Source organism: Limulus polyphemus, unplaced genomic scaffold (genome assembly GCF_000517525.1).
Source record: "Limulus polyphemus unplaced genomic scaffold, Limulus_polyphemus-2.1.2 Scaffold23, whole genome shotgun sequence".
Classification (NCBI taxonomy): Eukaryota; Metazoa; Arthropoda; class Merostomata; order Xiphosura; family Limulidae; genus Limulus; species Limulus polyphemus.
In genome coordinates, this window is record NW_013665633.1 from 1,193,578 (window position 1) to 1,206,813 (window position 13,236).

General features: G+C 33.0%; 1 protein-coding gene across 2 annotated transcripts in view; it reads right to left on the reverse strand.

Moving 5' to 3' along the window:
- Positions 1 to 4,403: 4,403 nt before the first annotated feature.
- LOC106458531 (putative carbonic anhydrase-like protein 1) overlaps positions 4,404 to 13,236 on the reverse strand; it is a 137,354-nt gene continuing 128,521 nt past the window's right edge. Inside the window, exons 9-11 of one of the 2 annotated variants that reach the window (XM_022385159.1) lie at positions 8,291 to 8,333; positions 7,253 to 7,303; positions 4,404 to 6,548 (exon numbers count right to left, since the gene is read on the reverse strand). In XM_022385159.1, the coding sequence (XP_022240867.1) occupies positions 7,287 to 7,303; positions 8,291 to 8,333 (60 nt within the window). In that variant the 3' untranslated portion in view covers positions 4,404 to 6,548; positions 7,253 to 7,286. Of the gene's footprint in view, positions 6,549 to 7,252; positions 7,473 to 8,290; positions 8,334 to 13,236 lie in introns of both variants that reach the window. The other variant, XM_022385153.1, reaches the window with a different exon arrangement.

A 13,236-nucleotide genomic window follows, 5' to 3' on the forward strand; every position in this document is an offset into this window, starting at 1 on the left:
ACCCAACCTGAAAAAACACAAGTATAATTAGCTAAAAAAAACATGGCCAGGTGGTTAAGGCACTCGACTCGCAATCTGAGGGTCACGGGTTCGAATCCCCGTCACACCAAACATGCTCGCCCTTTCAGCCTTGGGTGCGTTATAAGAGTGAAGGTTAAATCATATTATTTGGCCTGACAAAAGTATTCCATGAATAGCGGTTATTGATGTTGACTAGCTGCTTTCTCTCTAGTCTTACACTGCTAAATTAGGGACGGCTAGCGCAGATAGCCCTCGTGTAGCTTTGCACGAAATTCAAAAACAAACAAACAAACATTGATTACACTAAAATTCAGTATGATGAACATTCACACAATAAACTCAGGAGTTCTGAGATCTAAATTATGTAATGGTTCTGGAGTTGTAAGAAATTTCAATTGATGGGAAAGTAGTTTGAGTTATTTAAGTGGTTAACGCATTAATAATGTTGTATAGTTCACAGTGTAGGATTTTCTGAAACTGAAACGATAAAAATATCAACTTTGTAAACATTGTACTAAGGTAACAAAAGCAAAATCCTATACCAATTTACGTTGCGTGTTTGGGAATTTGTTTGTCAGCGAACCCCTCCCATAATTTTGGAGCTATCAGGACCAAACTTAGCAGGTGGACTCGGATGACGCAGAGAATGTCATTAACCTATATGACGTAATTCCTCTACCAAGTAGGCATCAAGAGAACTAACATGCGCTCTAATGGTTACTCCGGCATGATGTGGATCTAGGAGTAAGGTGTTCAGAATCAATGAACCTGAATCTGACATTGGATTTTGCGTTATTCCGAATCCATAGGGCGCCGTGTCTTAAACTGTGTTCATAACTATTGAGAATAAAGTTGGAACATGTGCTTAAGTACCATAGGTGGGCGTTCTAACGGGTTTGTCTTTGGGTACTTTACTATGGATAATAGAGGAGCTTGAATGGAACATTGAGACTTCTGTGGATTATGAGGAAACCTTTACATTTTACGAGAAATCAACTGAAAGAACTAATACCTTTAGTTTTTAGAGAAAACTTTTCCTAAGAAGCTCTTTGACTTTTCTGATTAACTGAAAAGTATATAGAAATGGTAACTATTGCTGGAACACACCATGAATACCTATTTTATTGATTCTACAGTTCCTTAAATATGGACAGAAAAAATGAGTCATGAAATATTTTCTGTATCATCAAATTACTAGATAATAAACATTTATGAAGAAGGACTTAGGTTATACTGTGTGCGAACTTCTTCCCCAATCGATTTCTTAATATACTGCCGAATTCACCTCAATATTTTTCACCCTTCGTTACCTAAATTACATAATCCTGAAACACGTGAATGTCATCAACACGAAATACTTTAAATGTCATTTGGAACTAACAATTTACATAACTCCATCCTTAACTAATTGTTTAATATCATCCAAAACTTATGCATTGTTGTCTGGAACTACAATAATGATGTCGTCCAGAATTATCTAAACAATATCATTGTAAACTCTCTCAAGACCGTCTTTTGGAATTACATGATCAATGAATATTTCAGTAACTAATACAAATAATCCCTATACTTATTTTGCATTTTAATTTCAATGTTATCCAGTTTTAGTTTGGCTATTTAATCTTTGCTTACTGAAATAATTTTGATACCTACATTTACGACTGATTTTCTACTTCGACTTCAAGAATATATTGGTTTTTAAATGAAGGACAAACATTTTCTACTGCACAGGATTTTCTTTTTAGTACTAACGCACAACTGTATATTACAGCATAATCGCCCATAAGCTTCTCGAACTGGGGACTTTGAGAGAACTGCAAACCAACACGCGTGTAAAGCACGTGGTTTTGCAACATTCAAATTACGCTGAAAACTACAAGCTTCCCAGTCACAAGCAAAGAGGGAAGAATATTTGTAGATAAATAACATTCTATTTATGTAGTAGGAAAGAACTAAAACGTAAACCATGTATATGATAAATATTTCAAACGTATTTTGCAAATCTGGAGCATTATTGTTGGAGAAGTTGAGGGTCAAGTAGGACTGATTAGATTTTAGTGAGATTAAATCAAAGTTTCATTAAATAACAATGACTTTATTATAAAACTGAAAGTTAATGTGTAATTCCAATGTAGTTTCTAATTAGGGCTAACGAGATAGTCTGCAATATTGAAGGACCGTTACGTATACACTCTGAACATTAGGCTAAATCAATATGGCAAGGTACGTTTCCATTATCTTGATTAAATTTAATTGTCTGGTATTCTTAGGCAGTCTATAAGCATTTATATCTTAAAAACTACTTGTCTTAAGGAAATAAATCTCACCAGAGGCGCATTGAGAAATTTGAGTATTATTTAAGAAAGTTTGGATATGGTACAGATTTTTAAGTTTAGTTTTTAAGATATAATAATTTTAAGTATGGATATTTCTCTATAATCACTCTGTCTTCGGAGGTGAACGATAAAATATGTCTTATGGATTTATTTGTTTGTTTGTAATTAAGCACAAAGCTACACAATGGGCTATCTGTGCTCTGCCCACCACGGGTAACGAAACTCGGACTCTAATGTTGTAAGTCCGCAGACATACCGCTGCGTCATTGGGGGGGGGGGGAGCGTGTCTTATGGGATGTGTTCTAATGAATTTTAGCTGATTGAAAACTACATAAATGTTCTCGTAAAAATAATCTATTAGAACATCGTGAAAGGAAAAACTGAACTTTTTCCAAGCGATATATGTTGGTACGTGACTTTTAACCTAAGTTATTTACTAAATGAAGCCGTTTAAGGGTTTTGCACAATTTTTAACTTTTCCACAAAACGAAAAAAAAAAGGAAAGAAACAAGTACTAGAGGTTTGAAATAAAAAAAAACCCATAAAGCTGCGCATTAAGAGACAAGTGAATAATTGATTTTTAAAAATGTAATAAATTTTGTAATTACCGTTGAAAAAAAAACCCAGAAAAGTTTGTTTGTTACTTCACGTAGATAATAGCCTAATTATAAACGAAAATAATGAAAGGCCTTTGTCTTTCTCATACTAAGTTTCTGGACCATGCTTAACGTTCAGCAGTTCGTGAACTCCCAGAAGGTAGTGTTAGCTAGATAAAGAAAAACAAAAACAACGTACAGAATATATAACACAAGAAATTGTGTATCAAGTGGAACGTGCCTTACTCATAGCAAAATACTCGTTGTTGCTGAAAGTATTGGAAAAGAAACATTTATTCACTATTTTTGCTCAAAATACTCGTTGTTGCTGAAAGTATTGGAAAAGAAACATTTATTCACTATTTTTGCTCAAAATACTCGTTGTTGCTGAAAGTATTGGAAAAGAAACATTTATTCACTATTTTTGCTCAAAATACTCGTTGTTGCTGAAAGTATTGGAAAAGAAACATTTATTCACTATTTTTGCTCAAACAAGCGTTTCTAAAAAATCTAATATGTACGAACGTGTGTGTATGTGTATGATATTATATATGTATATACACACCCACACACACATATATATACATATACGGCAATCTTGACAAACGTACGGGTAGTGTTGAGAGATTGTTTGTATACTGAACAAGTCCTACTGCAAATACGTTCACCTTTTAAAAGAGATTATTTTAAATCGTATCAAATAAAGTATTTAGTTACTAAAGAAGTAAGTTTTTTTAGTATTTTATGATTATCCACGTATTGAAAGGTATTTGATTTTGCTGCTGAAACTTTTAAACTATCACATTAAAATCGTTATTTCTTTGAGGGGGTGAGGTTAAAAAAATATGCTTAATTATTATTGTTTTATTTCTCTGACAATTTGGTAACAATGCAAAAGAAAACTTTTCTAAGATTTTTATTTAAAAGATCTTTTTTTCTGTCCTTATCAGAACATATTTGCGAGTCTAAAAGAAAAATCAATATTCTTAACTACTATCTTTTTCAAGCTAAAAATGTTGTTCATTTGCCGATTTTAAGTGCAACAGCGATAAAAAACAAATAAGAAAGTCGATACTGAGAACGTAATGATCACTGATTGTAACTAGTCTAACATTCATGTGCCATAAGTTGAGGATATTGTGGCTAATGAAGCCAACAACTATATACTAGGAGCAAAGTTTGTTGACCCATTTTGTTTTCTGTAGTTAGAGTTCTCTTACGGCTTCGTCTTCCTCTCGTGAAGAATGTTTATTATATCGAATGTCACTTAAAGGCTGAGAGTTTTACTTAGGGTTTCTAGGGTAATTGAGGACTTATGTCCTCAATGATATTTTAGATTCTCTCGAAAAGACTATAAGATAATGACACTAATTGGAAGCTCGACAATGTGGTTTATTGAAAGAAAATATATTAATTAACTTTTACTCAGAGAATAGACGATGTACGCATTTCGTAAAATTTATTTCGCTAGTTTTATTTGTTCAATAGGTTAAGTTTGAAGATCAAAAGATAAAAAAGAGTAAAGCTAGAGTGTTCGTTTTACGCACATAATGTATTTTCAAGAACATAAAGAAATAAAAATACAGGATCATGTATATAGAACATTAAAGGTGTTAAGCACCTTCAACAGTAGCACAAAATTAGATTATTTAAACGAATTATTACGGTTATACCAAATATTTAAAACATAATAAAGATACAACAACAAATTTTTTGTATCATTTATCAATGATTATATACAATTACTGAAATAATCGTTAAATGAAAACCAAAACAATATTTTCTAAGAGACATTACATATATATCCGAGGATTTACACAAAGATTACCTTTATTTGCACTTCATGACTTGGTGGATAAGCTGTCTGATATGACACCTTGATAATGGAACTAAAACTTCTATTGCTTATGCGAAAATGTTGTTTCTACATAATTTTTTAAAAGCAACTTATCTGTTTTTAATCTTCTTAACTTCTTAAAGGATTAGGATAAGAACAATATGTCAGAAATGCACTATTAATATTAGACGTACATTAAATAATTCAAAGGAAGACAATTAGCTATTGTATTTCGTGCATCTTCAATGAGCTCGGCTGTGATAGATTTCTTATTTGATATCCGTGCTACGTTGTGCTAGAAAAGGATTTCAAATGTTCAGAATGCTTACTTTTCCGTCCGTGAGCACACGTATTGACGCTAACGTAATAATCAAATTTCCACACAAAATTAACGCTTATCACATATTATTATTCACAGGTTAATATTCACAAATCACTGTTTGTATTTACATAATTTTACTTTTATCTTTTAAATAAAGCGCCACCTAAGATATGTTTATGCAATTGTTTCCAACGTGCAATGTATGTGAACTCTGGATTTAACAATAGTCAAAGTATTTACGATTATAAAATATTTCGAAATCCATAAAATGAATTAAACAGTTTCGACTTTCTGACAGTTTACTTTTACCTCAAACATTCAATATATTTTTGCGTTTTGTTGCTTTTCTGAATTTCTCTTTCGTTCGTGGAGATAATCTGTTTAGATCTGTATTTGAAAAGCTTCACAATATGCTAAAAAAGGACATTGAGAAAAAACACAATAAAACAAGATCACTGGAGTTAACTGTCAACTCCTTCACCTCCTCAGAGATCTCCAAGTCACGGCTTAAGATCAGATCGCTGTTTACTTGTCTTACTACACTCAGGCTGAAGACGAAGGGCAACAATTCCTTGAAGTATACTCAGTCTGGACTTGAATGATTCACGTGAAACACAAAAGCCCTGTTTCGGTTGAATTTACGATGTAGTTGAAATTTATTTGTCAATGAAATAATTTTTATACAAGCTCGGGAGCGATGTGGGGGGTATATCATATATTGAGATACTTAGAAGAAATTTTGAAATGTAGAATTATATCTTTGGTTAATTATCTAAATTTGCATAAGATTACAGATAAGTAAAGAATTTTGTAACACATGCAACGTCGAAGGTTTTCAGATTCTTAGACACCCTCGTGAATCACTTTATAAAAATGGGCATATGATCAAGGGAGTATTGATACACCAAAGTATAAATTGAACGGTCTCATACGGTTACGAATTCACTCCAAACAAGAACTGTATGTGTTATACACGACAGGTTATTGCTCGTTACTATCCGATGTGTAAAACGTCTTGTTTAAATGGTCTTGAATAAATTAGTAATACGCTTGACTAATAAAAAATGTTCGACTTCGTTTACCTGAGGTGATGTACCATTTAACTGCTTTATTTCATTAATACTTAACACCATCTTGTTGAAACAATGAACAACATTGGAAGTGGCAAGAAGACTGTCACACTCACAACGATCTTAATTTTTGTTGTTTGATGAAAAGGGCCGCATGAAACAGTGCTGTAAAGAAAACGAAGTCCACAAAAATAACATTTCATTTCACAATGAGAATTGTAAGTTTTGGCGTATACACTGAAACAAGGCGAAGCTTGTGTTGAATCTGAAACGAATCAGGCAAGAGAGTCAATTCCTCTTTTTTTTCCAGAAATAATGTCTTAACCATCTTGCCAGACGCCATAACTGATACGTTTGTTTTTTGGGCTGTAGAAAAAAAATTAAACCACCTAATTTTAATTTTGGTAAATGTACGATACAAATGATAAAATTCTATCAGTTTAAAAAAAAACCACATAATGTTGCAAATATATTTTCATCATATTTCTACATATTTTTCATATAATCAACTGCCTGGTTATCCACTACAACAGACTTTTGACTTTTTTCGTGACAAAGCCATTTTTTAAAACGTTTAAAATATAAAAATCCAGCAATAAAATTTGTGAAATTGTGTTCAGAAAATATATTTTCTATACCCAGTGCCTAATAAGTACTTTCTGTGGATCTAGGATTTTCCCTCGGAATTCCATGAATTTATTTTAAAGTGCCAATTAGGGAAGTGTATTAAGTTTTGATGCAGAATGATATAATTCTAACTGATAGTTATTGTACAAATGAATTTATTTTAAAGTGCCAATTAGGGAAGTGTATTAAGTTTTGATGCAGAATGATATAATTCTAACTGATAGTTATTGTACAAATGAATTTATTTTAAAGTGCCAATTAGGGAAGTGTATTAAGTTTTGATGCAGAATGATATAATTCTAACTGATAGTTATTGTACAAATTCACTGTGTTTTTAGTGAAATGTTAATTTCTCAATAACTCGATGAATAGTTTGCTTGACAATTTAGAAAAACTTATATCAAGTATCAGTTTACTACTTTAGGGAAAGTAGGGGTCCTTACCTTGAAGTCTGTTTACTTCTTCCTCTCTTTTGTCTCACTGTACAGAAACAACTGGACAGGACGGAGGTCATTATAATAGTTCATAAAGTCTATCTCCGTTTATAAAAATCAACGACATCCATTTTTTTTTTAAATCACAAATGTAAGTTCTCAAGCCATATTACACCAAATTGTTATTATTTACACATATTTCATTGTAGTCCTGGATTTCCAGTGTTTGCTGTGACAGTAAAAGAATGATAAGGAATAATTCGTCACAATTCCAAAGGAAAAAAAAACTTATATTATTTTTTTAGTAAATTTCATTTCATCAGCTCGCCGATTAATTAAAATAAAAAAATAAGTAATATTTATAACATTTATTAATTTATTACACATTAAAATATTGACTACAACGTTAATCGTATTTTAGTTGTCTTTTTCATTTATTCTATAATTAGTTCTTGCAGTGTTAAGAGCCGTAATAATTTATGTTTTAACATAAGCACGATTTTAGTTTAGTGACACAAAAAAAAGTCTTAAACAATTAAACTACCTTCCACATACATTTTTACTCCAGAAGAGAACAGCCGTTTTTAATGCATATCATTGTGTTATTGAATGGATTATATTATGTTTTTTACTTTACTATATAATTTTTACTTTAATTGTCATTTCTACAATTAGCAGCGTGTTTTTTTTTAAGTGTAAGTGGAAACACACTGTTTGGAGCTGAAATGTGTATAAAATGACACGATGAGCCGCTGTGTAAATTTAATTAAATATAAGTTTAAAATATTACAGCTGATTGGATTCAGTATTTCCTTGCGAGGAATAAATATGGTTTTTCAACCAAATAGTTTATTTTTAATATGTGATATTTGAAGTTATGTTTGTCAAATAAGTACGAGCTTATAAAACATCAGTTAAATAAGTTAATCTCTGTTGGCTGAACAAACAATTTGAATGGGGAAATTACATTAATGTAAAAAGAAGGCTTTAAAAATGTAGCCTTTATCAAGTGAATTTCCAGATTTGATGTAAAAATAGAAAACTTACCCTTGTAGAACATATTCTTGTACATAGTAGGACACTGCTGGTTCTGAAACAGCAAACAGCTCAACTGAGCATGTTAGTACCAACAACGAAGTTAACCTAACCTTTTGTAAGTGCATATAAAACCAGTTGCACATATCCTGTAGCCTTAAGAAAAGTACTAACTATATAAACCTCAGTAGATTTAATATAACTTTTAAGAACCTGCAGAAAATAAGATTTATTTCAGTCTCACTAGTTCGTCTCACTGTCTTCTGTATTAACGTACAATATCACAGTAGAGAATGAGAGAATTTTGTTGGGGTGATACGTGCTTCGAGTGTTGTTTTATGCAGTCTTCTCTTTACGTTATGCATTTAAAAAAATGGTTGGTTTTTATGCAAAACTGATAATTATTGATAAAGAAATGAGCGTCACAACAACGATCAACGACCTTTATCATAATAAAAGTCTCCAAATTTAAGTATGATGGCAGAGCACAACTCTTTCCAACCCTTAAAATAATAAGGGTGGGTTGAGGGTTGAGTCTATTTCTGATATCTATATAGCTGTCTTCATCTTCATGGTAATTCTTAAATTATAAACATCTGAAACAGAAGGAAACAGTGCACAAGTGTAACCAAATCTGAAATGTGATATTGATATCACATGAATTTATATTTATAACAACAATGATTATACAGGCGTGATTTTGTAGTCTAGTGTGGATTTACATTGTTACTAAATATTCTTCTTATTTTCAGGATACAATTAGTCCCAGCATTTGTTTTTGTTTTGAATTTCGCGCAAAGCTACACGAGGACTATCTGCGCTAACCGTCCCTAATTTAGCAGTGAAAGACTAGAGGAAGGCAGCTAGTCATCATCACCCACCACCAACTCTTGGGCTACTCTTTTACCAACAAATAGTGAGATTTACCGTCACATTATAACGCTCCCACGGCTGAAAGGGCGAGCATGTTTGGTGAAACGGGGATTCGACCCCGCGACCCTCAGATTGCGAGTCAAGCGCCCTAACTACCTGGCCATGCCGGGCCATAGTCCCAGCATCAGGACTTTATCAACAAATTCAAATAGTCCTAGTTCTCCTTTAAAATCTTTAATTTACATGTCAGAAAGCAGTTAGAGTTTGTATTTAACTTGAGTGTTTGTTGGTATGTCAAAACGTGGTATTAAGTGTTGGCTTACAGGTCATAATGCAGACAATTTTCGTCTTGAATTTGGGTAACAACGAGGTTAATATTTGTCTTTGAGTGTTGAGTGGAAGATCAAAATATTTTAAGTTCTCATATTTATTGTTGACTGGCAGATCAAAATGTAGTAAGCCACTGTTTTTAGTATTGACCGACAGGTTAACATGTGGTAAGCCATTTTCCTTAATGTTGATTTGACTGGCAGGTTAAAATGTAGAAAGCCATTGTCCGTAGTGTTGATTGGCAAATTAAAATGTAGCCAATTCTCGTCTTTATTGTTGATCAGTGGATCATCGGGTAATAAAGATTGGTTTGAATTTTTGTTAGTAAAAAGCACGAGTCCTGTTTCTCTATCAGAAAAGGAGATAAAGATTTTATTGCATTTAATTCATACGAGTTTTACATGCATGTGATTATTCATCGATTTTCAAATATACTCTCAAAAATTCAAAGTTAACATATATGTTAATCATACACAAAAATATAGAAACATTTTAGTATATGACTCTGTAGGATCTTTTTTTGCAGGTAAATGGAAAATTTCGTTCTCACGTATCTATTCTCTTGTTAGTAAATCTGTTCGAATTTTTGTCCGAGGTCGCTTCCTATTCATAACCTGTTAAGGGACTGAACAGCACAAACTGGAATATTTGATATCGAGTTATACTTTCTGTTTGCAAGTCAGACATAGTACCTAGTTTATTCTTATCATTATTCACAAAAAAGATCAAATATTGTCAAAAGCTAGCTAGCTAACAGACTTACAAGACTAGCCTTCGTTTTACGCATTCAGTAACTCATCAGTGATTCAATAAAACAAGTGCGTGATATGCATGCTGTAGTGCGTTGTTGTAGCTTGTTAGGATAATAGAAATGGACGCCTTTTGTGGTTCAGCGGTGGTGCTAAAATTGGAGGATAGATCCCTGCAATAGGCATAGTATAGATAGTCTATTGATCGGCTTTACTCTATAAACAAAAACAAATACATGGATCAGTTTGTAGTGATGCGAATAGTTAGGCTAGGACTTGTGATACCTACGTACACATTTCCTTGCGAATAATACAAGGGTATTAAGAAGCCCGCAGGTTTTCAAACTACGAACGTCATTTATCATATCATGTGAAAAAAAAAGAATACCATTCTAGAATTGTAGTTGAAAAACCTTTTTGAGTCGCTTATGCTTACGCGATCAGATAATTTCAAAGAGCAAGTTATTCTACAGAACCAAAACAGATATGTTTACTAAATATTAGAATAAATTCAAATTGAAAACCAGAAGTAATCGTACTGTAAATCTTTTTTGAAATTCAATTTAATACTTGCAATTTTTTCATATTGTTTCTTTCGGGATGGGCTAAGTTTTAGTTTAATCAATACTGTAATATTTGCAATAAGATGTGAGAGTCTGGCAGTTTCACAGGCTACGTTGAGACGAATTCCACGTGAGTACCTTTTAATTAACCTGTTGTTCTATGCTTAGTGTGGAAACCTCGAAGATACACATTACTAAATCGAACGTTTCGTCATTGTTGTATATCATTCTCTGTAACAATGTTGATACAGCAAAGGATTCCCGTGAAGAGGATAAAATCTTAATTCAAAATAAACGAAGTAAAACCGAGATGCCTGTCAATCTTCCAGATTAATGGCATCGGCTTTCTTCTATAAATGTAACAAGATCAAGTGAAAATGTGTAAATAAGTGTTGAGTGCGACTGTTGTGGCGTATAGCTAGTGGATTCTGTTTAGAGACCACGTTTGTTGACCTTAGACACTTAAATTCCACTGGGAGATTAATAGGTTGCGAAAGAGAGACGAATGAAAACACTCATAGGAAATGATGAACATGCTACTCTCACAAGAGTCTCCTTTTCTTGACGAAGTAAATAAGTAAAAACAACAACAACAACAACAAAAAACAGATTTGTAAGTAAATTATGTTAAGGCTTAGGAAATGGGCTAAGGTCGTAAAAAGAAGGTTAAAAGATAACTCACTATGCAGTTGTATGAAGAGCAACAAAGCTACTGTAAAGGTGAGAAAAATGAGTTTGAAAAAGACATTATTGAATTAAAAAAAGAGAAGTAAACGCTTAACATCTGTTGAGGCTACACACAAAGCCCTACTCTGTGAGCGTACTAAGCACATAGAATATCTTAATGACTCTATACAAGATGAGGTCATTAAAGATTTTCTATTAACAAATGGACAGTTGGTGGGCTCATCTACTTAACAGATATCACGTGCTAGCATCTCCTGGCAGCGTGATATAGAATTAAACAGAAGGTAGGGAATGGACTATAGATGTTTCATTGATATAAAGTATACTAGATTTGAGATAAATAATAATTAAAAACAACTCAAGGAACTATTTTTCTCTCTGACGTTTTTTATTGCAGCCGGTAGCAGCTAAAAGCATCATAAGAGCATGTTGACTTTTTTGCATTGATTATAAAAAAATAAACAGGGGAAGCTCCACGGTTCTGTAGTTTGTTTTTGAATTTCGTGCAAAGCTACACGAGGGCTATCTGCGCTAGCCGTCCCTAATTTAGCAGTGTAAGACTAGAGAGAAGGCAGCTAGTCATCACCACCCACCGCCAACTATTGGGCTACTCTTTTACCAACGAATAGTGGGATTGACCGTCACATTACAACGCCCCCACGGCTGAAAGGGCGAGCATGTTTGGTGTGACGGGGATTCGAACCCGCGACCCTCAGATTGCGAGTCGAGTGCCTTAACCACGGTTCTGTAGTATCAACTTATAAAGAGTGGCCATAAGTATCACTGTTCTTTGTTAAATTTTGAGCCTTTTTTTTAACCATGCTCGAACTGCAAAATGCTGCATATATACTCTATAAATAGTGTAGAAATTTAAATATTTTAGATCAGAAATACAAAGCTTGCCTACAGCTTTAAAAGTACACTATCTAATTAGTATCAATCGCAACATTCTTTTACAGGGTATTACATCTCTTTATCTTACTACGGCCAAAGTTATATGATAATGTGTAAGAACGATACTACGGATATCAAAACGGCTAAATATGCTATTAAGCCAAGAAAAAAGCTAAGTCTAGTAAGTTGAAGATAATAAAGACTGTGCAACGCTATGTATAATGATATGGAGTTTGATATTACAACAGCGAGTAAGGTAGGCTTGAATTTTCAATAGTTGTATGCCACCATTGTGAATCTAAATTAAATATATTCAACCTTTTACGACAATTTGTTTAACAGAAATAGGTGCACAATGTTCTGGCTTAAATAAAGGTATCCAAATTAGAAATTTAAACCGTTTAGATACAAAAACTCAAATGGCGAAATTTTTTGTATGAGAAGCAATGTTTTAATGAATTAAATTTTTTGCGATTATAACTAAGATTTTTATTGGTGTGTATTTTTATTATCTTAACATGCAAGTGTTTCAGGTTGTCATAACTTCGGAAATCATTATGACAATTTTCTCTTCCAATTATACGCTTGTAATCAAAACGATACAGAGTTACCGAGGAATTTTTCAAGTGTAATAAATAATCGCCTCGAGTGCAGACTACATCTTTCCTCCTAGCGGCTCAGCGGTAAGCTTGAGAGCTTATAAAGATCAAATTCAGGGTTATATTTCTGCGGCTTAGCCCATTCTATAGCTTTGTGCAAAAGAAAAAAAAACCCTGATAAAACTGCGACCGTTCATTATTTCGGATCTTCGCCAGAGGACTGTGCAGAAAATGCTATATCTTATTTATTGATATCAGTAATT